The sequence below is a fragment of the Cyprinodon tularosa genome, unplaced genomic scaffold (assembly GCF_016077235.1).
Source record: "Cyprinodon tularosa strain WSP-4 unplaced genomic scaffold, ASM1607723v1 ctg199, whole genome shotgun sequence".
Lineage (NCBI taxonomy): Eukaryota > Metazoa > Chordata > Actinopteri > Cyprinodontiformes > Cyprinodontidae > Cyprinodon > Cyprinodon tularosa.
Window position 1 is genome coordinate 3,111,709 of NW_024038729.1, and position 25,914 is coordinate 3,137,622.

Here is a 25,914-nt window from a genome sequence, read left to right on the forward strand (position 1 = left end):
TGGAAGCATTGATGTATTAACAGACAGTGTATGAGAAACAGACAGGTGGATAGATGGTAGAGAAAGATGGACAGACTGTGCATGAATGGGTAAGGACTGCAGTGTTTAGATAAAACAGAAAATAAAGTCAGAAAATTAATATTTCCTTGTTCTCTCCCCCTCCGAATGCTTCTCCAGGGTTGAGGATCCTTTGACAAAATTCCAGACTCAGATATTCCATCTCAGAAAACCAAAAACATTAAATATACCTTCTGCATCTCACAGGGCTGCTGGTTTTATGACTGGAAGGGATGTTTCATTGGATGTTTATACAAAAAGTACAAGTATGAGGAATGTGTCGACAGAACAAGGCAGTTTGGTCGTATTGAAATTTAATACTGTTGAACTACAGTCTGCATTTATACATATACACAATAACCACAAAGCACTATCAACCGATTAAAGCGAAAATATTTATTTGGCAATCATGTTCTATTACGCTTTTGGCTATTCTGGTGTATAAAAATATTTCTGAATTGTATAAAAGGCAAGTTTCATCCAAGCTGACTGACATTTGTTTTATGATTTAGGAAAAAAAAAAAAACGACAGAGAAAAGCCGGAGTGAAACAGTGGTTGGCAGTAAGACGATTTGATTATGTTTCAAAGAAAGGAAAAAAAAAAGATCCTGTGGCCAAAATTCATGTGCAAATCAACTTTTGTACATACAAAGCTCTTTCCTTTCTGCATACCTGTGACAGCGCTGAAACGTAACGAAGCGGAGGTCCGCTTAATAGTCTCAGAAGCACGCGTTTGAAGCAAACCGTAAAGCAGTGTGCAGTCCGAGGCCAGGCCGGGATAAACGCTCTACTTGGGGAAGACTGTGACTACGTCGTAGCCCTCGGGCGGAGTGACCCGCTCTCGTGCGTGCGTCTCGCAGTAAATCTGGTCCTCCACGAAGAAATGTCCCTTCTGTTTTAGGTTGACGTCGCAGTCTGTGCAGGTGTAGCACTCAGGGTGGCGGAACTTGTCCCTCAGCTTCACCAACATGCCCCTGCAGAGAGAACACAGACACCCATTTAAACACTGATCAGAAATGAGCAAACAGGAATGTAGAGAGGCCAGTTTGTCACAGGCTGTAAACACAGACGGCTTAAAGTAAACTTTTCAAAGCAGCATACAGAGGAAAAAAATGAATCCAATTTTAGAAATCAATTCTCCCCAGAATCCAACTGAAGAAAAATAAACAAAGAAACACAAATCAAATATGTTCAGAGGATTTTATGGTGTTGATATTTGTTTAGGGTGAAAAATAAATCAGAATTATGAGTTTTTTTTTATTTTGAGCAGAAGTTGAGCTGCTTTTTGTAGATCCATCTGCCTACTTCATGTTGCCACACAGGAGCTTTTCAAAGGCTGAGGGGGGGAGTAACTAGTTAAGATTTACTCACCTCCAATTACTCAAATACATTTTTAAACAAAATGCACCTAAAGGAGTCAATTTTGCTGCACTGTACTTTGTTTTATTTTTATAGATGTTTATTAATTTTTATTTAACAACAACATCATAAAAAAGAAAACTAGCTCAGTAGTGCAGCCCAGGGGCGATGTAAAGAAAATATAAATAGATATTAGGGTTGTCACCATACTAAACTTTTCAACTCGATACCGATACTAAGGAAAATATTCGATACCATTTTTTAAAACCACAAGAATAAAAACTCCAAATTTCAACATAAATATTTTGATTAATAATTAAAATACAATAAATAAATACAATAAGAACAATATTTTGAGGTTGTTTGCTGTGCACAATATTAAGCAAGCTTGATAAAAAAATTTACAAAATTAAAATTAAGTGTTCCTTACTTGGCTATGCTTTGCACACACAATGACACTAGCCAAACCGGTTAAGAAACAAAAATAATATTCAGCAGCTGCAACTGTTACAAAAAAATTGTAAAACTGAAAAGTGCACAGAATTATTCAATCACACAGTGTTCTGAAAGTGCATTTTCCTCTATTCTGCACTTTAGATGAATGACTGTTTAGGTGCCACTGGTGGTAGCACTGTATCAATACTTTTGAAAATGAGTATTGTATCCGCATACGTTTCAGTATCAATACTTTTTTGAGTATCGATACTTTTGACAACCCTAAAAGATATGTACTTCTATCATTACAGAGTCCAAATCTAAGCATTTATAAAAACTCAAGACAGGATGGTAGACACATGTCCCTTAGCATAGTCCAAGAAGGGCTTCCATATGCGTCTGAAAGGGTCAGTCTTCGAGTGGACTAGGCATGTTAGAAATTCAAGAGGGATTTATTCCAAAATAAGCTTCATCCACACAAAAATAGATTGGAAATCAAATGTAACCAAATATTCTTTCGACCACAGAATATTAGGACATTATAAATCTTGTTTTGATTTTGGATATGATTATTTGGTAGAACAAGGAGAAGAGAATCTGGATCGAGATTAATATTAGTTTTAATATTTTTCCTAGTCTCCACCAGAATAGATTCCCAATATATCTGGACAAGGGATGGAACGGTTTATGAAAACCGTCCGAACCGTTCGGTTCGACTGTCTCGGTTCGGTTCGCGTGTGTTGAGTTCGGTTCATGCGCTGCTCCTTTTTCTCACAGGGGAAGAGTTTACACTCCAGAGCAGAAGGTGGCGGTACTGTGACCAAAGCCAACCACCAGTAGTAAACAAGAAGAAGAAGAAGAAGCGAAGCAGCGTAGCCGGGTGTTGCAGAAAAAAATCAGTTGTTGTGGAGAATTGTGTGGGTATGGCGAGTGGGAAAGAACAGGAGTTGGAAGACGCGCCAGCAGCACTTTATAGGTCTGCTGTATGGGACCCGCTTTGCATTTAGAGTGACCTATGATGACGGCGGAAAGAAAGTTGTCGATAAAAGTGCAACAGTGTGCAAGAATTGTGCAACACGTTTTGTTTATGCTAACAGCAACACGACCAACATGTCAGGCTAACCCCGAAATCTGCCCCGCTGCGCACCAGACCGCCTGGGTAAAGCAAAGCCTACAGCCTCCGCTGTGGCTCCCGTCCGCTCTGAGTTCCTTGGAGATCGTAGAGGGCATGCGTGAGATGATTAAATTCATGTGTGTTCTCATGTACTCTGAAACATCATCATCCTCAGCCTTAGTACTGCTGCAATTCACAAGAACAGACCGAGAACAGACAAAGTACCTGGATGTTGTTCTTGCCCCTCCCCATTTACCCAGCATGCATCAGAGCAGACTTGTCTGTTCTTGAGATTGACAGCTGTCCCAGCATGCACTGCGGCGGCAGCAGCTTTCAATGAAGCACTCACAGAGTAGTAAGTTTTAAGATCATTTCAGGCGAGAGCAACTTTAAAGCGTCACTATATGGCCCATTTACTGATATAATATGCATTAATTTTTTTTTTAAAGTTCAGAAGTTGACCAATGGAGCTCTGAGGGTAACGGCAGGCAGGGCTAACGTGAGCCATCTGGAGCAGCGTGTGTGAAGGACCGCTGGCTCTGATGGCGAGTTTTTTGTTTTATTTGGCAAAGTGTTTATCTGACTGTTTTCATTTATTAGAGGAATAATAATGAAATGAGAATGTACTTTTATCTAGAGACTATTAATAACAGGAGGTGAAATGACCTGCAGATGAGCCGAGCGTGCGGTGACATCACAAGTTCGCTTCTGCTCCAACTGACCCATATTAATGCAGCGTACTCCCGTTCTCCCCACTCCAGACTTTCCTGTGTTTTTCCTCAAGAACATTATTGGCGAGGACATGAGTCCATACTCAGGTTCTAGTAAATTAAGAAACAGCCAGTTTCAGCTGCCTTTATGTGTTTTGCATTTAGGGTGCAATGAAGAGGACCCTGGTTTAAACTTAGACCTCCGTTTTGGGACCAGGTGAGCTCCATGTAGTAGTTTAAGTTGCAACGCCCAGGAGCGATTATGAATAGTAATTTTTCTGGCAGAGTTCCAAATACCTTACTCCACATTTCATCAGTCATCTTGATATTGAGCTCTCTCCCCCCAGGCCTGGGCTAGAGTTGATAAGTGACGCTTGTGACATTTTAATGCTTTGTTGCACATGCTGAGTGACACTTTACGAGATCCGAAGAACATTTTGTCAATGTAAGAAACCTCAGTGTCCCTGAGCAGAGTTGTTTATTTTCTAATAAAGACTGCACTGTACTTTTTAATTTCCATTGAGTAAAAATAGGTTGAATTTGTACAATTTTTGGCTACACTCACCACCTCTGATTAAAGGAATATAAAGTTGATGATGCCTGGTTGATACTCAACTCTGTTAACAAAAACAGTTTATTATTCAATGATGAAAATGAATGATCATTAATGTAGATTCTGTCTCATTTAGAGGTATTTTAGTCGCCCATTTGACTGCAAAACATCCAACAAAAACCTTCAGCCTCTCAGGATCTTGTCCTCACGTTCCCTTGCCTACAGGGAGGATTTCTTATACCTCAGCAATCAATCAGTCAATAATGTGGTTCAATCAGACCTTCCTAAGGTCTGTAACGGCAGGTCACAGCTTTTTTTTCCAACCTAAATCTGTTCATCTTTGATCTCCAATTTAAACTCCATCACTTTGCGCCAAGTTTTTAGGAATACAGGGCTAAATTGATTTTGTGTAAAGATGATTATTTTCAAATAATTTCTATATAGAAGCAAAAAAGAGAAAAGAAACAAAAAAAGAATTTCATTTGGTAAAAACCACCATTTAAGAACTTTACAAAAAAAGAAAAAACGGAGCTCCTACTTCTAACAGCATGAAGCCACAAGGTGGAGACAAAGTTCACAGAAGACCGGCTTGATTAGTGTCTGCAGCTGTAAATTTATATTGCAATTTATATGCAAAGCCGAGATTTAAGAGCGTGTTGTTGCATCATCAACATTAATGCACAACTGTACCTGACTGGGCCGTGATTTCCAGTTGATTTTCCTCAAAGCTCTGGGTCACCACTAAGAAGCATGCAAATAATCTGTCTGTAAAAGTAAACAAAAACTTACACAATCCCAGAACCACATTTGTCACAGACTGGCAGCTTCTCTGCGTTCCCCACAGAAGATCCGATCTTTGTAGTCGGAGCTTTCACACTCCTGAAGCCTGATGGTTTATCTGAGTCACCTACAAACAGAAAACATTTGATTTATGCATCCAGTACAGCTTCTATCATTATGCTGCTCCTAATTCAGCAGCGGGTGTTTTAAATGACATCTTTTCTATCCCAGTAAACTGAATCCCTACCCGTCTCTAGAATCTCCTGAAGGACCTTGAAGGAAGCCGATTGTCGGGGGGGCTCATCAGACTCTTGGTTCTCCTGGAGCATCTTGTAGACCTCAGAGTCTGCTGGTACGGCCGGTCGCTTGCCTGCTGCTGGCTGCTCTGACGGAGCTCTGCAAAGATGTACGATTTTTAGAGAGGAGCCGTACAGAGAGTCAGCTCTTGATTCTACTGGTTGTACCTTATAATAGTGTTTAGTAATAAACTATCGATTGGATTATACTGCAATGTATTCAGTGATTGAATAATATAATCAAAGTGCACAGACTCTTCAAAAATAAACTGAAAACCCAATCAGGTCAAAACTTTACAAAAATAAAGTATTTATTTTGCATATAAGACAAGAGACCCTTGAAGACGCTATACTCAGATTGCCTTTAAGGGACAATTCTGAGCAATGGATTTAATTTTTAATCATTTTAGCCATTTAAAAACACACTTTAAGATTTTTTTAAGCTCAAACTTGTTTATTAAGGTATGTTACAGACTAAGAATCTCTTTAGATTCCTGGTTTAGCAAAATAATCTAAGGTGTGCAAGGCTGCAAGTCTTTAGGACGTTTTTTTTTTATGTTGAAAAATTAACAAGCTGAGCAGAACATAAACAAAGTGGAATGGAACCACAAAATGGGGCTGCCCTTTTTAATAGCAAACTCACCTTAAAAAAACAAAACAAAACAAAAAGAATTAAAGGCGCTATAAGCTAATTCAGTGACCACAGTGTTATTGTGATTGATCAGCTAGCAAACCGGTCTGAAACATACTACCTACAGATGTTAACCAAATAATCAGCTCACGATTGTCAATTAGATAAAAATTTGTTTAAAGCTGAAGTCTGTAAGTTTTTAAAAATCACTTTTTTGTCATATTGGCTAAAACTGTCCCTATGCCCAGACAGCAGTACATGTGATATGTAACCTGTGAAAAAAACTGCTTCAATTGGTCCCGCATACTGCCTGTATTTCAATCTGGAAAGAATATTTCGGGACGAGACAAAACAACCAATCACAGCCAGAGGAGAGTCTGATGGAGTGTCAATCACAGCTCACACACGCTGAATCACGCCCCCTCCCTCTCACCGCTGAACCTGCCGCTGCCGCCCGGCTGCCGCAGTCAGGAGGACGCGCGTGGCAGTCATGGCGGAGCGACAGCCACCAGCGAAAGAGAAACTGCCCTTACTGCCCCTGCCGACAACTGCTTACACGGCAAAGACTTCAAAAAAAGAAGATGTCAATTGAAGAGCTGCCGCGTACGCTGCTTGGACGCTTCTGGTCGCATGCGGTAGCCGCGCAGGTGCTGTGAGAGGGGTGGAGCTTGGAGGTGGGGCATGAGTGAAGCAGAGAGGGTGGGGGAGTGGCGTGAAACCTGTTTTTCTTCAAATTTTCAGTCGAAGTCTGCTCTCTTCTCAATGTTACAGACTGCAGCTTTAATCAACTCAATTGATTAAAGAATGTCCTTCAGTGTTGTAATGTTTTGCCTTTGTCCACTAGAGGGCGCCATCATTACTCTTAAGTGAAGCCTTATTTATTTAGAAGGTAAGTAATGCCAGTGCAAAGAAATGCTTTGATCAAGAGTCTGGACTGGAATCATCAACACCGTGACAACAATGCAGTATGAACTTTAAATGGTTCTGTTTGTAAACAGAAACACTGGATAAACTCTATTTTAAGCTAAATGGCTGCATGGGGGAGCAGCGAAGCTTCTCTACTGAGCTCTGAAGGTGAGGATGTGGAGATAGAAAAATGGACTTAAAACCCAAAAATATAAAGAAAAAGATTACCAACATGGAGCAAAGATTCCTCTGAGAGCAACCAGAGCCAGTCGTTTAAAAGTGCTGCAGTTAAAGCAGTCTTTTTTATTTAAATTATTTTTATTGTATTAACATGTTTTCTGTACCTTATATACAAATGTAATATTGTAAGAAAACATTTTATACAGTAAGTATTTAATACAGCTGAAATGACAAAATCTTTTTAATAAGGACTATTTTGAATTGTTTGTTAGTTTATGCATCTTTACAAGCGTTTGCCATGCTGGCTTACATTCATTCATTAATACCGTATTTTCACGACTATAAGGCGCAAATAAACTACTTTTTTTCCCCCTCAAACTGTGCGGCGCGCCCTATAGTGCGGTGCGCCCTATGTGCGTTGTTACTGCGGACGTTGTTGAGACCGCCATGAGAACGTTAAAGGGGGAAGTGTGGGTGTGGATTGTGTATAAAAGAACAGGCATGTGCTTTATGCAGAACATTGTTGTCTTAACAACCCAGAAAATGGCAAAGAGACACGCCTATGAAGCACAGTTTAAACTGAAGGCTATCAGCTACACAGAGGAACATGGAAATCGAGCAGCCGCGGGAGGTCTAACAAAGGAACTTCAACCGCTCGACATCGGTGTGAACCGGCCGTTCAAAGTAAGGCTGCGAGCGGCGTGGGAGCGATGGATGACTGACGAAGACCACAGTTATAGGAAAAGTGGAATGCAGCGCCGGGCAAGTTACGCCACAGTTTGCGGATGGATTGTTGATGCTAACGTGTCTGCTGGCTCTGTTGTTCGAGCTTTCGCAAAAGCCGGCATCATTTCCGAGGAGCCGTACGGCACGGAAAGTGACTCTGACAGCGAAGAAGGGGAAATTGGCATGTCTGATTTAGCGCAGCTGTTTAATTCAGAAACAGAGGATGATGACTTTGATGGGTTTGATTAATACTTTGTAATAAATACATGAATAAAGCACAAACATACTCAGTTTTGCTCCCGCTTATGTGTGTTAAATACAGTAATGGTACACATAACAGAGACTGCGCCTTTTAGTATGGTGCGCCTTATGGTCGTGAAAATACCGTACATCAATCTGCCAATTACTCTTCCTTGATTGAAGCCATCTAAAAATTAAAACATGCCAAAATGGCAACTTATAATCAGGGTTTGTACATTTACACTCCTGGAATCCATTATGTCAAACTAAGAACATGAGGCTTTATGTAGTCTGGCATTTATGGATTAGAGGGTTTTTTTTTTTTTTTCTACTTTGCCAACATAATGTATGTGGATAATGAGTTTTACTTTTTTAACTTAACATAAAATGTTTCAGTAATGCTACTTTTTATGTTAGCTTGCCTCAGGGCCCCAGTGCGCTGAGGTAACATCTAATCAGGACTCACTTGTTGTTGGGCTCATTATTCGTGGCCACCGTCTTCACTTCGTCCACAGCGGAGTTGAAGTCCTTGATGTTCTCCGATGAGTACAGACCGGACGGACTGTTGTACTGGTTGGTCACGACTTGGGGGCCAAATCCAGAGAAGGGCAGGGCGCTCCTGTTGTGGGATGAACCGATGTGTTTCACCTCCTGGACAAAAAGGAACGTTTAAAGAGACACATCAGGCGGAGTTCTTGCAGAGGAGCTCGGTGAAAGAAAAACTTGTACATGCCTCACGGTGAAAATGCAAACCAGTACGTTTGTGATTAATTTAGTGAAAAACATGCACTGGAGAAACACGGATTAGGTTTTTGCAGAGCTTAATTAGAAACTTGACCAAACAACAAACAAAAACAGTCTTGCTTTTGGTTCGACACCTGTATTGAACATAACTGGACGAGTTATTGACATTTGTCCAATTCTATTTCAGGGTGTGAGCCAACAAACACGGAATGACATCAGCATGGCAGCTTTGTGGGCATGTAAATACCACCAAATCTAGCTCATGCCTCACAGTGGGAACACAGAAATGTCTCCAAACACAGAACACGCTTCAAGCATCTGGCTTCTTTGTTGAATAGGGAAAATTCTTGGCAGAAATATAAACTTTATAAGCAGCTGGTTAAAATTAACAAGAATGAAGGTGATAGATTTCAGCTAAACGCTTCAAACGTGTTTAAAAGGTGGATGAAGAAAAAAGCACAACACACACACACACACACAGACGGCCTGTGACATAGTTTCCTACATGAATTCACAGTTTGGCCTCAACTTTTCCCCTCGAAAGAGCAGCAACTGAGGCTTACGTCACAGCTTGGCTGATAAACTACTGTCTTCTAGGAAACCTCCTGTTGGGAAGCAAACAATGACTTCATTTCTGGCACAAAATACTCCCACAACCTTAGCAGGAAGAGTGGATAATACATATTCAGGCTTCCAGAAAACATACAAGTACCTATGAATGAATTCTGGTTTTAAATCTAAACATCAGGGCTAAGGCGTTAATTTTAAACGCTACGTTAATGCCGTTACACACCCGTGGTTCTGACGCAAGGTTCATCTTGTAAGGGTGCGTCTTTCCTTCCTCGGATGAAAGTGGTGACCACAGCTTACTTTCAGACCTGCAGGGCGAAATGAAAGAAAAAAAAAAAACACCACAGCTTTAATTCTGCTTCCTTTTTGTTTTCTCTGTGACCTGAACGCCATGATGTAATGCAGTGAGATAAATTGGAGTTGCAACACAGACACACAAAAGGCCAGATCCTGCCTCCTAATGCATGAGCAAACAGCCCTCACTGAACACCTGGATAAAAGCTGAGCTGTCTCCCATTACTCACAGTTTTTACAAGGCCGGGGCCGGGGCGGGCGGTACATGCTGCTACAGCCTACCTGTCAATGGAGAGCGCCATTTCCTCTACGCAGCCCTTGATCTTGTTCTGCGCCTCCAAGTGAGTCATGCTCTCTGTTGGCTCGCCATTGATAGATAAAATTATGTCTCCGATGCACAAGTTGGCCTGGGCTGCTTTGCTTCCAGGGTTGACCTAAAAATAAAAAATCATCACAAAACAGAAGGAATGTTTTGGAATTTGAAACGTATTCAGACCAAATAATAAAGTAGGTTGACTTTAATTACAGTCTGAATTCCCTGGGCTTATATCAGGGCCTCAGATCTGCTGTGCTGACCCTTACATACTTTGCCCACATAGTTTTGTTTACTGTAAATAGAAGCAAAGCCACTTGCAAACAGGACTTTTCAGTCATCCGCCCAGAAGGCAGATGTTTTATCAAGATAAGGGGCTTAAAGTGGAGAGGCTGGCACAGTCCAGGAATTCCTAATCACATTTCCATGGGTGGAGCGGGCCGTCGCAGCAGCGGCAAGGTTTACAACAGGAACTCCTGCCTCTGCTCAGGCAAAGTACACAGTGGAGTCATATACCATGACATTACAGGCAGAGGTTCAGACGGAGATGGGGGAGAAATGTTATAACGGCATGGTTTGGTATTAATGGAGAAAAGTAGGCAAGTGGGGAAAAATAAAATAAAAAGATCTTCTTGGGTTCTATGGTGCTAAGCAGCTGTAAGAATGTTTACCAGGGCCAACTTTTCCAAATAACAGCCTATTTCTATGTGCACAGCTTTCAAAGCTACATTAAATGGTACGCTACGCAAGCTCTAACAAGTCTGGGTTTTCCCAAATAAAAAAACCCCTTAAGTTAAAAGAAAAAAGTCAGACTGTGTTCGCTTCAGCACCTCCTCCTCTGTAATGCGTGTTTTACAGCTTCACCGACTGTGGCTAAATAATCTAACCAAATATGCTTCCTTAAAATGCTCAAGAAAACCATCAAAGTTTATGAATGAACAGAAAACAAAAGGCTCTCTGTGCCTGCATTTATGATTGAGGTGACGGAGTGACACTGAAATATGTTGCGAGTCAAAACATCAACAAGTCATATCAAAACAGAGAGGAAATATAATCATTTTAGCCAAGAAATGCTATAAAGTGCTCTGCTTGAAAACATCAGGAGCTTATTGATGAGTGCATCTAAATGGGTCGAGTCTGGTATTTGCCTAAAAACAAACAGTGCTAGGTTATCTGTTTTAATTATATTAGAGTAGCTGATTTAACAAGGTTTTAATCAAGTTTTAGAGACCGGCAGAATTCCTGAAAAGGACAAAGTATGTTGGCGTCAAGAAATGAAAAGGAATCCTGCGGAGAGAAGTGCTGAGTGTTGATGTGGTTTTACTACAAATATGTTCATTTTAAAACAGAATTCAGTTGGAGACACTATTCCCATACAACTATATAAAAAAAGAAAAACAAAACAAATGCTAACAGTCTACTTTTATAAGACGAAACATCCACGGGCGAAAGGCGGGGTACGCCCTGGACAGGTCGCCAGTCCATCACAGGACAAACAACCATTCACACACTCACACCTAAGGAGAATTTAAAGAAGCCTATTAACCCAACAGTCATGATTTTGGACTGTGGGAGGAAGCTGGAGTACCCGGAGAGACCCCATGAATGATCAGGGAGAACCTGCAAACTCCATGCAGAAAGAAAGCCGGGATTCGAACCCGGATCCTTCTTAGCTGCTCACTGCCCCACTGAGCAACCCTAAGATGAAACAGATAGGTAAAAAAAAAGGTAGTTCAAACTCCAAAGGAAACAAACCTATTTATTAACAATATCTGGAGTCTGCAAACATAAATCAATTTGCTATCATCTATTCCAAGACTTATAGTGACTAGTGTGGTTAAAAAAAAAGTAATTGTTTCTTTCTTTTAATCTAAATGTTTAAAAAAGTTAATATGTCACCGACTCAAAAATCCGACTATCAATAAATGTGTGAAGTCCAGTGCTTCCTAAGGGAATCCACTAATTCATCTGGCCCTCCCAATCTGCTGATCATTATTAGCCAGATAAAGCAGACTAAATGTGAGATTAAATGTGTAATTTAATGTGTAAATTAGTAGAGACATCGGAAGATTGTTGATGAGAAAAACCCCTTGTTTTTTAAACCATGTCTGTGCCTATTGGCCAACGCCTGACCGATGAGCGCAGCTGACTGTGACGTAGTAAGCGCGACAGAAAGCTGGTGGGGGAGTTTAAACAAACAGCCTGTCGGTAAGCGTAGAGCCTCTTCCTGCTCACGTTTCAATGAAAACTCCTACTCTAATCCTTCCAAAACTGATTCCAAAGCTGAGTCAATCGAGAACTGTCCAACAGTTGTTGCCATCTTCCTAGTTGTGCTTCTTCCAGCATTGCACAGCTTTACCATCCCGCCCTCAAAACCACGCCCGCTTTGCATCCAGAAATTCAAAACACATCTCTGCGTTGTGATTGGCCCGCCAGTTCTAGGGCATTGATCGAGGCTAGACCACTCGCAGAAAATGATTTTGGTCACTGGTGGGTGGGGCTAGTTTACTACGCTAGATCACTATACTAACAAGGACAAATTCAGCCATTTTAAAACCTTATCAGCATAATTTTGTGACGATTAGACAGCCAAAAGGTACTAGCAAAAATCAACCATTAGTCTTTTCTAATGGATATAAACACAATAAAGTCAGTCAACATTATGCTGGTGAAGATCCTCAGACATCCAGGTCATAGTCCTTCCAAAAAAGTAAAACAATCCACTGGACTTTGTTTCCAAGTTTGAAGATGTTTCGCTTCCCATCCATAATTGAAAAAAACTTCCTGGATTGGAAGTTTTTATTATTATAGTATAAATATTAATACTTCTAAATATCAATTTTATGCAGAATGATTATTGATAAAAGTAGGCAAGTAATGACAATAGAAGAGATGTTCACCCAGGACTCAAACCTGAAAGAATTTTATCCACTACTTTTATTTAGAAAGCAAGGATGTTAGAATATATGCGTCTATTTGTTAGCAAAGGCTGTGGGAAAGTATAGTTTGTCTTTATTTAGAAAATATGGACATTTTGCTTGTTAATTTTCCTATTGGAACAGAGTAGATTTACCGGGAGGTCTTGGTGCCCATCTACCTTTGGTCACCCCTCAGGCAGAGGCGTAGCCAGAACATTTTAATAGGGGGGCCAGGCAATAGCCAATGTAGATTCAGATAGGTTCCAGAACCTCAGGGTCAATCTACACTGTTCCAAAAGGAAAATAAACAACATCCATATTTTCTAAATAAAGAAACTTTCCTACAGCCTATGCTAACAAATAGACGCATATATTTAAACATCCATGGCATCTAAATTAAAGGTGTAGTGCACAAAATTCCTTCAGTTTTTAGTTCAGGGGTGAATATCTTATTCATCATCATTACTAACCTACTTTTATTAATAATCATTCAGCATAAAATTAATATTTACATGTACTAATATCTACATTAAATGGATTACTTATTATTATAGTAGTTATTTATCTCTGATTTCAGTGAAGATTCCTAGATAACTTGCAGAGACAATTTTCTCTTGACCCATATAAGACAAAATCTAGTTCTGAAAAGAGCAGGAATTCTGTATATATATCTTTAAAGTTAGTATATTGACTAAAGGGTTTTTGTTGTCAGGTAATTGTTTACATATAGAAAACTAAAATGTTAAATAAGTTAGAACATTCCACTTGAGAGTATTACTGCTGCCATGGTCTGTATTATTGAGGAAAAAAATGGTAGGGGGCCATGGCCACCCCTGGCCCCCCATCTAGCTCTGCCCCTGCCCTCAGTGTACATTGGTTATTGCCTGACCACCCTTATAAAAATGTTCTGGCGCGCCTCTGACTCAAAGTGTTGTAAAATAAGAGAAAAGGAGTGAAAGGGCAGCAAGAGGTCATGGATGACAGAGGAGGAAGATGATGATGATGGCAGTCATCATCATCATCAGAATACATGTTAAAGTTTTTTTTTTTTTTTTTTTTTTTTTTCTTTCCCAGGTTGGGGTCTCAACCGCACCCTCTCCCAAATACATCTCAAGTCTCCGCTAAGTGCGGAGCCCATTCCCCCCGTCCTGCTCTCCCTCCGCTGGCTGGCGTCGGGGCTCACCGGTGCACTGGTGGAGCTGGGGGTGGATGCCCGGGGGACTGCTGGCTCATTCCTGGCGGCCTCTCCGCTGGCCCCGGCCGGCCGGGGCTTTGCTGGGGCTCCTGTCTGGGGGTGGGGTGCCCTTGGGGCCTCGGATCCCTGGGGCCTGGGACTGGATCCGCTTCGGGGTGGGGCTGGGTGTTGTTCGGGGATTTTCGGGGTCGGTGCCGGTGCCTTCGCTACGATGCCGGTTCCTGGGCAGTGTTTCTTTCCTATGCCGGTTCTGTGGTATCGGTTCGGGGGGGGGGGGAGCTGCGCGGCATGGTTGGGTGCGGGTCTTGGGTCCTGTTTTGGGCTCCGGTTTTTCCGCTCGCACTTCTCCTCTTGCCTATTTATTTTAATTATAATTATTAATTAATTTATTTATTTACCTATTTATTTGTTATTTTTTTTTTTTCTCTTCCTCGGTGGGGGGGAGCGGTTGCGGGCGGGTCGGTGTCTGGTGTCCGCTGTCGCATTGTGGGGGCCCCTTTTTTTTTTTTTTTTTTTTTTTCTCTTTTTTTCTTTGGGGGGTTTGGCATGTCTGTTTTCTCGGGGGGCAGGCGGGCCTGCTGGGTGGGGGTCCTGCTGGCGGCGCGCCGCTGGTGTGTGGGGGTCCGGGCGGCTCCGGCGGGGGTAGTGTTGGGGGGCCGGTCTGGGCGGGCTGGCTGCGCTGGCTGGGTATTCGGGTGGGTTTTCCCTCCTGGAGGCATGGCGGGGCTGCTCTGTTCCCACTGATCGCGGCGGGTGGGGCTGCGGGGCGGGTGTGGGCCTGGGGTGGCTATGACCGGCGCGTGGTGGGGGGCCGGGGCGGCGGAGCTGCTCTGGCCGCGTGTCGGGGCCTGGTGCGGGCGGCGGGGGGGGGGGCGGACGTGGCTGGGCTGCTTTGGCATCGTCCGGTGGGGGGGGCGGCGCGGTTCGCTCCGCTCTGGCTTTGTGCTGCCCCTCGGGCTGCTGGGGGGGGTGGTTGCGCCGGCTGCGGTCTGCTCCTCTTGTGGTTTTGCGCCGGGCGGCTTTTCTGCTCTCGGGCTGATTCTGTGCGCGGTGTGTTTCGTTGCGCGCTGTTGGCATCGGTCTTGGTGGGGTGGGGCTGCGCTTTTGGCCGGGGGGGGCGTTTTGGGGGGGGTCCCGCGGCGCTCGTGGCCGGTTCGCGGCGGATGCGCATGGGCCCCGGCCGGGGGCGGGGTCGTCTTAGTGTTTTCCTGGGTGGTGCGGTCGCGGTGGGTGTTGCGGCCGGTCGCCGGGGCTTGGTGCGGGGGGCGGGGCGTGTTTCGGTGCTCTGTGGGGCTGGGGCGTTTCGGTCGGCGCCGTGGGGGGGCTGGTGTTCGGCGCCCGGCCCTACTTCGGGGTGGCCGGCTGCCGGCGGGGCCCGCGGACTCGTCCCCGCGGCTCCCCGGGGCGCCGGCATGGCGGTGGCTGGGGGGCTTCCTCGTGGCTGTCTCTCCTCCTGCCTTGGTGGGGTCTGATTTCCGGGGCTGGCCCCGCCTTGGTGCCTTCGCTTCTGGGGTCCCCTTGGGCGCCTGGGGCTTTGGGTCTCCCGGCGCTGGACTCAGTGCTCTGGGGGGTGTGCCTCTCCGGCTCTCCACAACCACTATTGAGCATTTTTTTCTATGGTTAAAACTTTACATGCACAAGTTCACCCTCACAAACAACTACAGGTGCTAGGCTTCAGGTACTTAGAGATTCACTTCCAAACAGAAACCCCACATTCATATCTTCAGGTAACACAGAGTACATGTCAGACTTAATAATATTACTTTAGTGATAGTTTCAAGGTGTTTGCTTTATTGTATATCTCGTACCATGTTTTTTGGTTGTGCTGTTCTTTTTTCTTTTTTTTTTTTTTTTTCTCCATCTCATTACAGGTGTTGAAGCAGACTGAAAATGTTTTGTCATTGTCTCCTTCCTATCTCCTCTTTCTTTCATCTTTTGTCCTGTTTTTTTCTTTTTCTTTTTCCTTCTTCTTCTTCTGTTTTTCTGCTCTACTTACATTGCAGTGTCCATATGAACTGTAAAACTCCCTGCATAATTATAATAAAGCAATTTATATACATGAAACAAGTGGAGCGGTATGGCAATTGCGATACCGCTACACTTGTGAAAGTAAAATCTGTTGGGCTCCTTTTGGCATCAAGACAATTATTCTTATTGCCACCTTGCCAGACAGGACACTGTAAAAAAAAAAAAAAAAAAAAAAAAAAAAAAAAAAAAAGAATACATGTTAAAGGACTCATTCCTGAACGTTTCAAGCATTTAAATGAAGTATTGGGTGGATTTTAGCTGTTTTATATTGAAATTGATTAAACTCATAGTTACAGCTACAAAAAGCCAGAAAAGGGGAGCAACTAAAAACATGTTCAGTGGCTGTAAAACCTTGGAAAAAGCTTAATTAAACTTCTGTTTTCACGCAGCTAACCGATATTAAACATCGTTTAGCTAAATTGGTTAGCCGCCGTTAGCCAGCCGTTAACCACCTTAACTCAGCCTCGGGCTGCTTTCATTAACTCAGTCCAGGTGGAGAGGAGATAAAAGCAAACTTACCCGGGAAATGGCCAGCGGCTGTTCGAAGTCTTTACCCCCAACCAGCCGGAACCCCCACGGACCGGGACCCTGCATCACTACCCGGACAGGCGGCATAGCGGCAGGCTAAAGTAGGTAGCTTTAGGCGTTTACTAACCAACCTCGGTCCCCTGGCTCGGTTCCTGCTGCTTCTGACAGGAGCGGTCGGTGATTTGAGGCTGAGCAGCAGCGGAGGGGTGGGCGGAGCCTCCGGCTACAATTGGACGAATAGTTTCAGAAGTTTTCCTCCACGCTGATAACCTGCACTGCACAGATCGTTTATTAGACAGATGGGTGCTCCCACTCAGCATAAATCCACACACCACCGGTAACTTGACACCTAACTTGTCTGTATTGGTTTTGAAACGAATAACTACAAAATAATAAAACAGTTAAAATAAATAATGGCAGCATCGAATGTATTTTACTATACAATAGCTTTTGATGCCTTAACTGAGGAACTTTAAATGATTTTGCCCCTTAAATCATCTATAATCTGCACAAACACAAAAAAAAGTAGTCCATGTTTGAGCATCATTACTTATCAAGTGCATTTATGCACCAGTGCTTCTCACATAAAAAAAAAGCTTAAAGGACTAAGAAAATAGCTTTGATAAAAGTTGGATAACTTTTTTTTTTTTTTTATGAAAAAAGTGCTTTGAAGGTAGAGCAGAGAGGCTCCTCTTCACATTTCGCCCCTCTCATCAGAGTTTTTTTGTTTCCAGGGGATGTCGGCTCTGCCTTTGCGTCACCCTGTTATGTGCAAACTTACCATTTATGGTAGAGCTAAATCCCAGGATGAGGAATGTGCCGCTCCCGAAACCTGAACTCCAGCCAGGAGCGCTCAGAGTGCCTGAGCAGACGCACTGAATGAAACACGCCCTTTCTGTGCTTTGCATGCCGGCCATGGCTGCCCCTCATTGGAAGAGACCAGATCTGGTAGGTACTGTAGTAAAAGGGCTACTACTTATAATCTGAGCTGATCTAGGATATGGGGCCCCAAATCAAATGTGGGGCCCCCAGTCCCAGTTCAACCTGATGGAAAGCAAAAAATTAAAATACTGCTTATTGGGCATTTGGCAGCTCTTATTAAACTGTTTATAGAGATTGAAATAAACCTTTCTGAGAATTTGTTTTTCCCAAACCTTCAAACAGCCACTTGTGCAGTGTTTATTAAACAAATACCTGTAAATAAACTTTGAGACAAGTTTATTTCTTATTTACTCACCGGTCTAATCCCATCTAGAGCCTTTTATTTATACGCTGGATAAACTAGTCAAATTTCATTGGTTGTAGTAAACAAATCAGCAAGATTTTTTTTTTTAAGGAAATTTGCAGTTGGAAATAAATTGTGTAATTTCTGCTCTAAAAGAAGCAATGATTAAAATTTAACTCTTTCATTCATTGGAAAAGGTGAAATAATTTGGAAACATTAGTTTCTGAGGTTTTTAGTGTCTTACTATGTGATGAAACCGTTTATGCTGCATTAAGCAACAACCGTCAATAGTATTTCCTGTGTCCATCACCTAAATGGAGCCTAGGCGGAAGTTTAACTGAAAAAACTGATTACTCGCCTTCTTCTGCCAGCTTTGAACCACGCCTCCACGAAAGCCAATCAGCATCCAAAGTTCATCTTAAAAGGGCTCCGATTTGCAACTCGTCTGCTACCTAGTGCGAAGGCAGTGGTTGCGCCACGTGACTTCATTCAGATGACCCCATTTCAACCCACCTCCATCCCCTCCTCCACCATCGTAGCTAAAGCTTCATCAGAGTGTTATTCTTCCCGGACTCTCACTGCGTTCCCTGTCTCATCTTAACTGGTCCGGCAGAAGACCGCCATGTTGAGCCTGGTTCTGCCAGAGGTTTCTTCCCAATGGGGAGTTTTTCCTCTCCACCGTCGCTTCATGCTTGCTCATCATGGACAGGTTCTTTCAACAGGACAGCCCTATTCTTTGCTCCTGTTCATGCATATCTATCAAAATTCAGTGCTATGTTTCCTGCCGAGGTCTGAGCGCCAAAGACTAAGTAATTGAATTAATACATTTCTTTTAATTATCTTTTCTCTCCATGTGAGTGTTTCAGATTCAAATATACTGTGTTTATTCTGTACATTGATATTGCAATAATAGATTTCCACCTGTTGTGCAACGCTACTGCTAAAACCAAACCCGGAGGATTTCCATCTTTATGAATCTGAATCATTTATAATATTTATTATTATTATAATTTAAAAAATCCTGTAGAACTTGAGCCTTTTTAAACATATTAAAGAAAAGGATTTAATTTTAACATTTGAAACAAAATTTAAATGATTATTTAACTGATATTTAGAAAGTTTTATATCATGAATAATATCCTGTCATTCATCTAAATATCTATACACAGCCTCTAAGGTATTTTAGAGCTTTGTGCTCTAATCTGTTTCACATCAGATTGATTACGTCACACAGCTGGAACAGTTGCAACAGTATTCTCCCCCCTTGAACTTTGACCTTTTGCCACATTTTGGGCTTCAAACATTAAGAAAATTGTGATTCTTTGTGAAGAATCAAGAAGTGGGAAATAATCATGAAGTAGAGCAAAATTTATTGGATATTCTAAACATTTTTAACAAATTAAAAACAGAAAGATTGGGTGTGCAAAATTATTCAGCCCCCTTGAGTTATAATGCTTTGTAGCACTACCTATTGCTGTGATTACAGCTTCAGGTATGTCTATCAGTTTTGCACATTGAGAGACTGAAATGTTTGCCCTTCCTTTGAAAACAGCTGGAGCTCAATGAGGTTGGGTGGAGAGTGTTTGTGAACAGCAGTTTTCAGTTCTTACCACAGATTCTCGTTCAGACTAGATCTGGACTGTGACTTCACTGGAAAAAATTGAAATCTGGATAAGTAATTTTTTCTTAAAATAAGTGCATTTGATTTTGAATTGAGGAGGTAAAAGAGACATTTTGCCAATGGAACAAGAAAATTTACAGTTAAAATAAGAAAACACAATTGCCTTGTCTTATTTCAAGTGCATATTCTCTAATTATCTTATGGTAAGAGTAGAAATACTCATTCCATTGGCAAACTATCTTATTTATCTACTTCGAATAAGGATAAATACACTTAATTTAAGAAATTTTTACTTATTTCTAGATCATTTTTGCAGTGTTGCCCATTCTAACACCTGGATATTTGTGAACTATTCCATTAGACATTTTGCATTACATTGTGGATCATTGTCTTGTTGGAAGGTAAATCTCCATCCCAGTCTCAGGTCTTTTGCAGACTCTGTCAGGTCTAAGCACCTAAAACATCATACATAAATATAGGGAAAGAAAGAAGGCACAGAGAATTAATTTAGTTTTACTCGCGAGGAGAGTAGGAAGAGACTGCAGAGTTTACAAATCTCCAACCCGGTTTTCAGCTTTCTCTGCGCTATTTATTAAAGTTAGGGGGGGTCCCTAATTACACAAGCTGAGGTTGTGCTAAAGGAATAGGAAACAAGGAATACAATTCAATTTGCAGCCTCAGTGAACAGGTCAATTTGCATTTAAATGTCTTGCAGTCAAATGGTCCGAGAACCTCCTGGTTTCGTTAAGCTTGAGCAATACTTCCTGAGAGTTTACCTATACTGCTTGTGCAACACCTCTCTGGAACAGTAATATGTCACACATTATACATCATAAGAACAAACATTAAGTATCTTATACATAATTATTCCAACAGACTCCAACAGATTTTATTCCAGAATGCTCCTGTTTTTGGGTCCGTCCATCTTCCCCTCAACGTTAACCATCCTCCCTGTCCCTGCTGAGGAAAGGCAGGTCCAAAGCATGATGCTGCCAGCACCATGTTTGACAGTGGGAATTGTGTTTTAAAGCCGATAAGCTATGCTGCTTTTACGCCAAACATAATTTTTGCAATGTTGCCAAAACATTCGATTATGTTTCATCTGACCAGAGCACTTTCTTCCACATGCATGCTGTGTCTCCCAAGGTGGCTTGTGGCAAACTTTAAACAAAACTTTTTAAGGATACCTTTAAGAAATGGCTTTCTTCCATAAAGGCCAGATTTGTGCAATATACAACTGACTGTTGTTCCATGGACTGAGTCTCCCAGCTGAGCTGTAGATCTCTGCAGTTCATCCAGAGCGATCACGGGCCTCTTGGCTGCATCTCTGATCAGTCTTCTCCCTGTTTGAGGTGAAAGTATAGAGGTACGGCCATGTCTCCATAGATTGGCAGAGGTCTGAGGCTCCTTCCTTTCAATGTTATAGGTGCACAGTCCTCCTTGGAATGTTTAAAGCTTGGGAAATCTTTTAGCATCCAAATCTGGCCAAATATCTTGGACCTGCCTATATATTCCTTGTTCTTCATGATGCTCTCCACGCCTTAAACAGACTTCTGAGATGATCACAAAGCAGGTGCATTTATATGGTGGCTTGATTACACACAGGTGAAATCTGTTTATCATCAATAGTCATTTAGGTCAACACTGGATCATTCAGAGATCTCCACTGAACTTCTGCACTGAAAGTAAAGGGGCCAATTCCTTTTGCACGCCCCACTTTTACATTTTTTATTTGTTAAAAAAGTTTATAATAGCCATACATTTCCTTTCACTTCATGACTGTGTTCCACTTGTTTATTCTTCACAAAAAAATTACAAATTTATATCTTTATGTTTGAAATGTGGCAAAGGGTGAAAAAGTTCAAGTGGGTCCGAATATTTTTGAAGTCACAGCATATCCCTTGTCAAAAGGACTTATTTACGCATGTTTTGCATAATCATTTTTTGTTGGGATCTATATTCCTCGCAGATAAGTCACAAACTCTGAGGTTATGCATTCTAGGTCACTACGTTTGCTTCTTCCTGGTTATAAATACGTTTGTTTTCCAATTTCCTTTTGCCCAGAGAGATTTCAGTCATTAATGATAACCAAAGTAGTTTATGGGGCAAGAAATGACCAGATTGGACACATCGTAGTTTAAACTGTTTATTAAATATTGCATAATACCGAAGTCACAGCAGTGTGTAGTATCTTTATTTTAATATTGTTAATGTAACATCACTGCAAATCAAAGCAAACAAAACCAAACCTGTTGCAGGTTGTGTATCTCATCAAACTAACCCAATTATTTCAATAATGAATCATTATTTCGAAGCACGGCGTCACACTCTTAGGTACGGTAACAGACAATAGACCATGGTTACACTGAATTATGACCTGATACATTTTAGTAAAATTCCCCCCTCCCTTCAAAAAAAAAAATCAAATTAGAATGACAAATGAGGCACAATATTTGTACGTAATGCAAATCATTTTGATGCATAAAAATGGCAGCGAAAAACATGATAATTGGTGTCAAAGTTTCAGTGCTGCTGTGTAACGCTCCACTCTGTGCTTTGCCACAAATCCTTCATAGTAAATAATCCACCGTAAGAGAGCGAGAGCCCAGTCTGACGCTCTCGCCGCTTACAGTCTATCTGCTTTATTTTACATATTTACAACCCTTTCCATTTTCACCCAGATTGAAGTTTAGACAACGCTGCCTGCATCACATTCATATACTCAAACATTCATTCACCCCCTGATGCTTTATGGAGCACAGAAACCCTGCTGGGAGCAGTTCTGACTCATTGATTTTATATAAGGTGTATAAAAAAAAATCTCTCTTTTTATGATGGAAAGAAAAAAAAAACAAGCTTTTACAAAGATACAAATCGTCACACTCTCAACCAGCCAAACACATTTATGTGAAGCTGAGGTTATAGAGGAGCAAGCGTGTTGTGGAGGCCTCTGTGGTGAAACAAAACACATGAACATTATATCACTGCAGTGCAGGCAAAACCCACAGTGCAGCGTATTATCACAAGCTCTCTGAGGAAATACTCTGTAGCCATGGGGGCACAGCAGTCTAAGGGTAAGAAAAAAATACAAAATTAAATAGCAAATAAATGGAAGGAAACACTGATTGTACTAGTAATAAAACTGACTTCATTAATGTTTATTTCTTCACCTTATGTTTATCTACAGTGCTTAACTAAAGTATGTGCAAACCCCCAAAAAGTTTTTTTTCCATCCAGTCAAATCACAACCACAAATTTCATCTAATTCATGAGGGACCTTTGAAAGTTTTATGTGGCACTGATGATGTTTATCTGCATTATTCAGACTGAAAATGTACAGAGAGGGAAGACAAGCTGCAAAGGTCAGGAATCAAATCCAGACGGCTGAATTTGTGATATACCCCTTTTACCACTGCCCGGAAAACCTGTTTAAACCCTGGAACAATTTCCTTTTAGTGGCAGAGGGAACAGCTCACTGATGCGTGTCTTCCTGGGTCAAATGACTCGGCAAGCGGCCCGTGTTAAAATCACCTCGGCTCCTATATGCGTGCTGTGGGAACACCAGAGCCAGGTTCATCCATCCATCCATCCATCTTCCTCTGCTTATCCGGGGTCGGGTCGCGGGGGCAGCAGCCTAAGAAGGGAGGCCCAGACTTCCCTCTTCCCAGCCACTTCTTCTAGCCCCTCAGGAGGAACCCCAAGGCGTTCCCAGGCCAGCCGAGAAACATAGTCTCTCCAGCTTGTCCTGGGTCTTCCCCAGGTACTCCCCCTGGTGGGACGTGCCCGGAACACCTCACCAGGGAGGCGTCCAGGAGGCATCCTGACCAGATGCCCGAGCCACCTCAACTGGCTCCTCTCGACGTGGAGGAGCAGCGGCTCTACTCCGAGTCCCTCCCGGATGACCGAGCTTCTCACCCTATCTCTAAGGGCCAGGTTAACCGACTATATTATGTGAACGCAACATACGGACGCCGCCTGATCAAGCCGAAACAACTTCGGAAAGAGAGTCGGAAAGATAATAGAGCGAAACAATAAAGCACACTTACTACGCCCTGGCTTCCTTACATGTTGCTCTTCATTGTTTACTTTCCTGATTTCTGTTGCACTGGTGACATAATCAATGCTAACTAAGCATGGTGGTGTCATCAAACATGCAGGTGTGAGGGGACAGAGGCCATGCAGCTGCCAGCGAGGGGTTAGACCCAGCTTTTTTTGGCCAATAGGAGCGGAGACAAATGCCGATTGTTTGCGGGTCGATGACGCATGTTTGAAAAACACGCATTAACCCGGCATTTTCAGTAGGAAAGAGGCTATAGCCTCTATATATCGCTTCAGGTGGGATTTGGTGCTTAATCTTAAAATGGAGAATAGTTAAAATAGTAACCTGAAAAAAACTATTTGTATTCATTTCTCTTTCCTTTGATTTCTGATTATAATCCAGTGTCGCTAATCAACTGCCCTGTGGCAAAGGAGAACATCAGCGAACAAACAGCATCACAAAGACCAAGGAGCACAGCAGACAGGAGAAGTTTGAAGCCAACAAGATCTAAAAGAGCGCTGCTTAATCCGTCAACTGGAAATGGAAAAAGTATAGGAAAGACGGGCAAGGGGAGCTTTAATCAACAAAGCATCCAAAAATAAGCTGGTAACTGTGGTGAAGATGCAGAGGTCAAAAGCTCAGTTGGAATAATCTGTTTACAGGACAGTTATTAGAAGTCAAATCCTTTAATTTGGTCTTTATGATAAAGGGACCAGTGAGTTAGGAGTTAAACATGTAGAAACCAAAGTTAGTGAATGGGAGAAGTGAGATAGACGAAACCGCCAGAAGCAAAGGTCAGAAAGTATAAAGGAAAATGTACATTTACACTAAAACCATCCCGATGGTTAAAATTAAGCGGTAGTATCATGATTTGTGGATGCCTTTCTTCATCTGCTCAATGTAAAGATGGATAGAGCTAAAATTAGAGTAAATCTGGCAGACAAAACATTAGGCTACAAAAGGCTGGGATTGACTTAAATCCTTACTAAAGATACAGCAAAAACTAAGTGATGACTTAAAGCAAAGTGTGAACATGGATTATAATGGCCCAGTCAAAGTACAGACCAAAATCCAATTGCTAATCTCTGACAATACCATTCTTAATGGGCTTGACCTATTTTACTGAGAATGTAAGGTTAATTCTAATAAAACAGATTGGAATTTGTGGTTGGAAGTTGACAAAATGTAAACAGGATCAAGAGTTTGAATACTTCTGTGAGGCACAGTGCAAACATTTGAAAGGGTATACCCAGTGATGGTCTGCTATTTGCATTTGAGAAACTATGGTTTTAATCTTAGCAGAGCCCTGATCTGCACCAAATGGGTTGGAAAATACCTGTTTAGCAAATAAGCCATAAACTACAGCCTGAAGCCGCTCTGTGCAGGTCATAACACGCACTAAAATGTATCTGCAGTACAATCTGACAGCTTTGTTCGGCACTAATATGCACAGAGCTGAGATTGACGAAAACAAGACGTACTCTAAATCCCCCCTCTATAAAAAAAAAAGATCAATAACAGTCATTGTTTTCGTAGGTAGGTTTCTGTGCAACAAGTACGTCCCGGCATGTGGTGTTGATGCACCGTTCCTGCAGGAAGACAACTCTGATGCTTTCAGAACAGAGTTTATAGCTAAATCAGATGGGAAGATGAAGATGGGCTTTCATGCTCCAGCCTGATCTCACAGTGCATGCAAAACATTTGCAAAAAGAAAGAATAATACATGTTTGTATTTGGAAGGCTTCTTTTACAATCTTTTTAGAAAGGGTACAGTTGAAATGGCTATATGCTTTCTCAAAATCACTTAAATTACATTCCTGGACACCTCACTGACTAAATAATAGATGTATATCATCAGATTAATCTGCTTTATCTTGTTACGTGGGGACGAACAGGAAGTTAAGTGCTACCACGCCCCTCTAGTAGTTGTGCTGAAGGCGTTGGATCGCTAGCTACCTTAAAGGCAAAACCTAACCAAATTAAAAGTCTGAATATTCAGTTATGCTTCACTTTTAGAATACATGGAACACAGTCAGTGTGTCGTCTTTATAAACTACAGAAACAAGGCAATACTGAAACGGCATCTGAAGCATTTGGATAACAATGAGCTGTAAAAGCTTTGACGTCCCCTCACTAACAAGACATCTCTGAATATATGGGGATTTCATTTAATTAAAATAAAAGCAAAAAAAAAGCAAAATTAGATCAGTTCCTGCAGCAATCTCTTTGATCATGTCCTGTTAAAGGGCATATATCATCACATTGAAAACACCTGGTTTTCTAATTGGATAAGTTATTTAAAGAAAATAATCTTTAAAAAACAAACAAAAACAAAACAAGGTTTTTGAAGATTATCCTCACTAAAACAGGAAGTAACGTCCATATATGGATGATGCAGTTTTCTGAAATCTCTTCTGTTAATCACAGAAAGTATCAGGGCTTTTTTTTGTGT

General features: G+C 41.8%; 1 protein-coding gene across 1 annotated transcript; it reads right to left on the reverse strand.

Moving 5' to 3' along the window:
- Positions 1-354: 354 nt before the first annotated feature.
- Positions 355-16,767, reverse strand: pdlim1 (PDZ and LIM domain 1 (elfin)). The gene is made up of 7 exons (XM_038284144.1): positions 16,569-16,767; positions 9,878-10,029; positions 9,525-9,609; positions 8,454-8,638; positions 5,256-5,404; positions 5,018-5,135; positions 355-1,031 (listed from the first exon to the last, which is right to left on the reverse strand). The coding sequence occupies exons 1-7, from the start codon at positions 16,662-16,664 to the stop codon at positions 845-847; spliced, it is 972 nt and encodes a 323-aa protein (XP_038140072.1). The 5' UTR covers positions 16,665-16,767; the 3' UTR covers positions 355-844.
- Between the last annotated feature and the right edge of the window lie 9,147 nt (positions 16,768-25,914).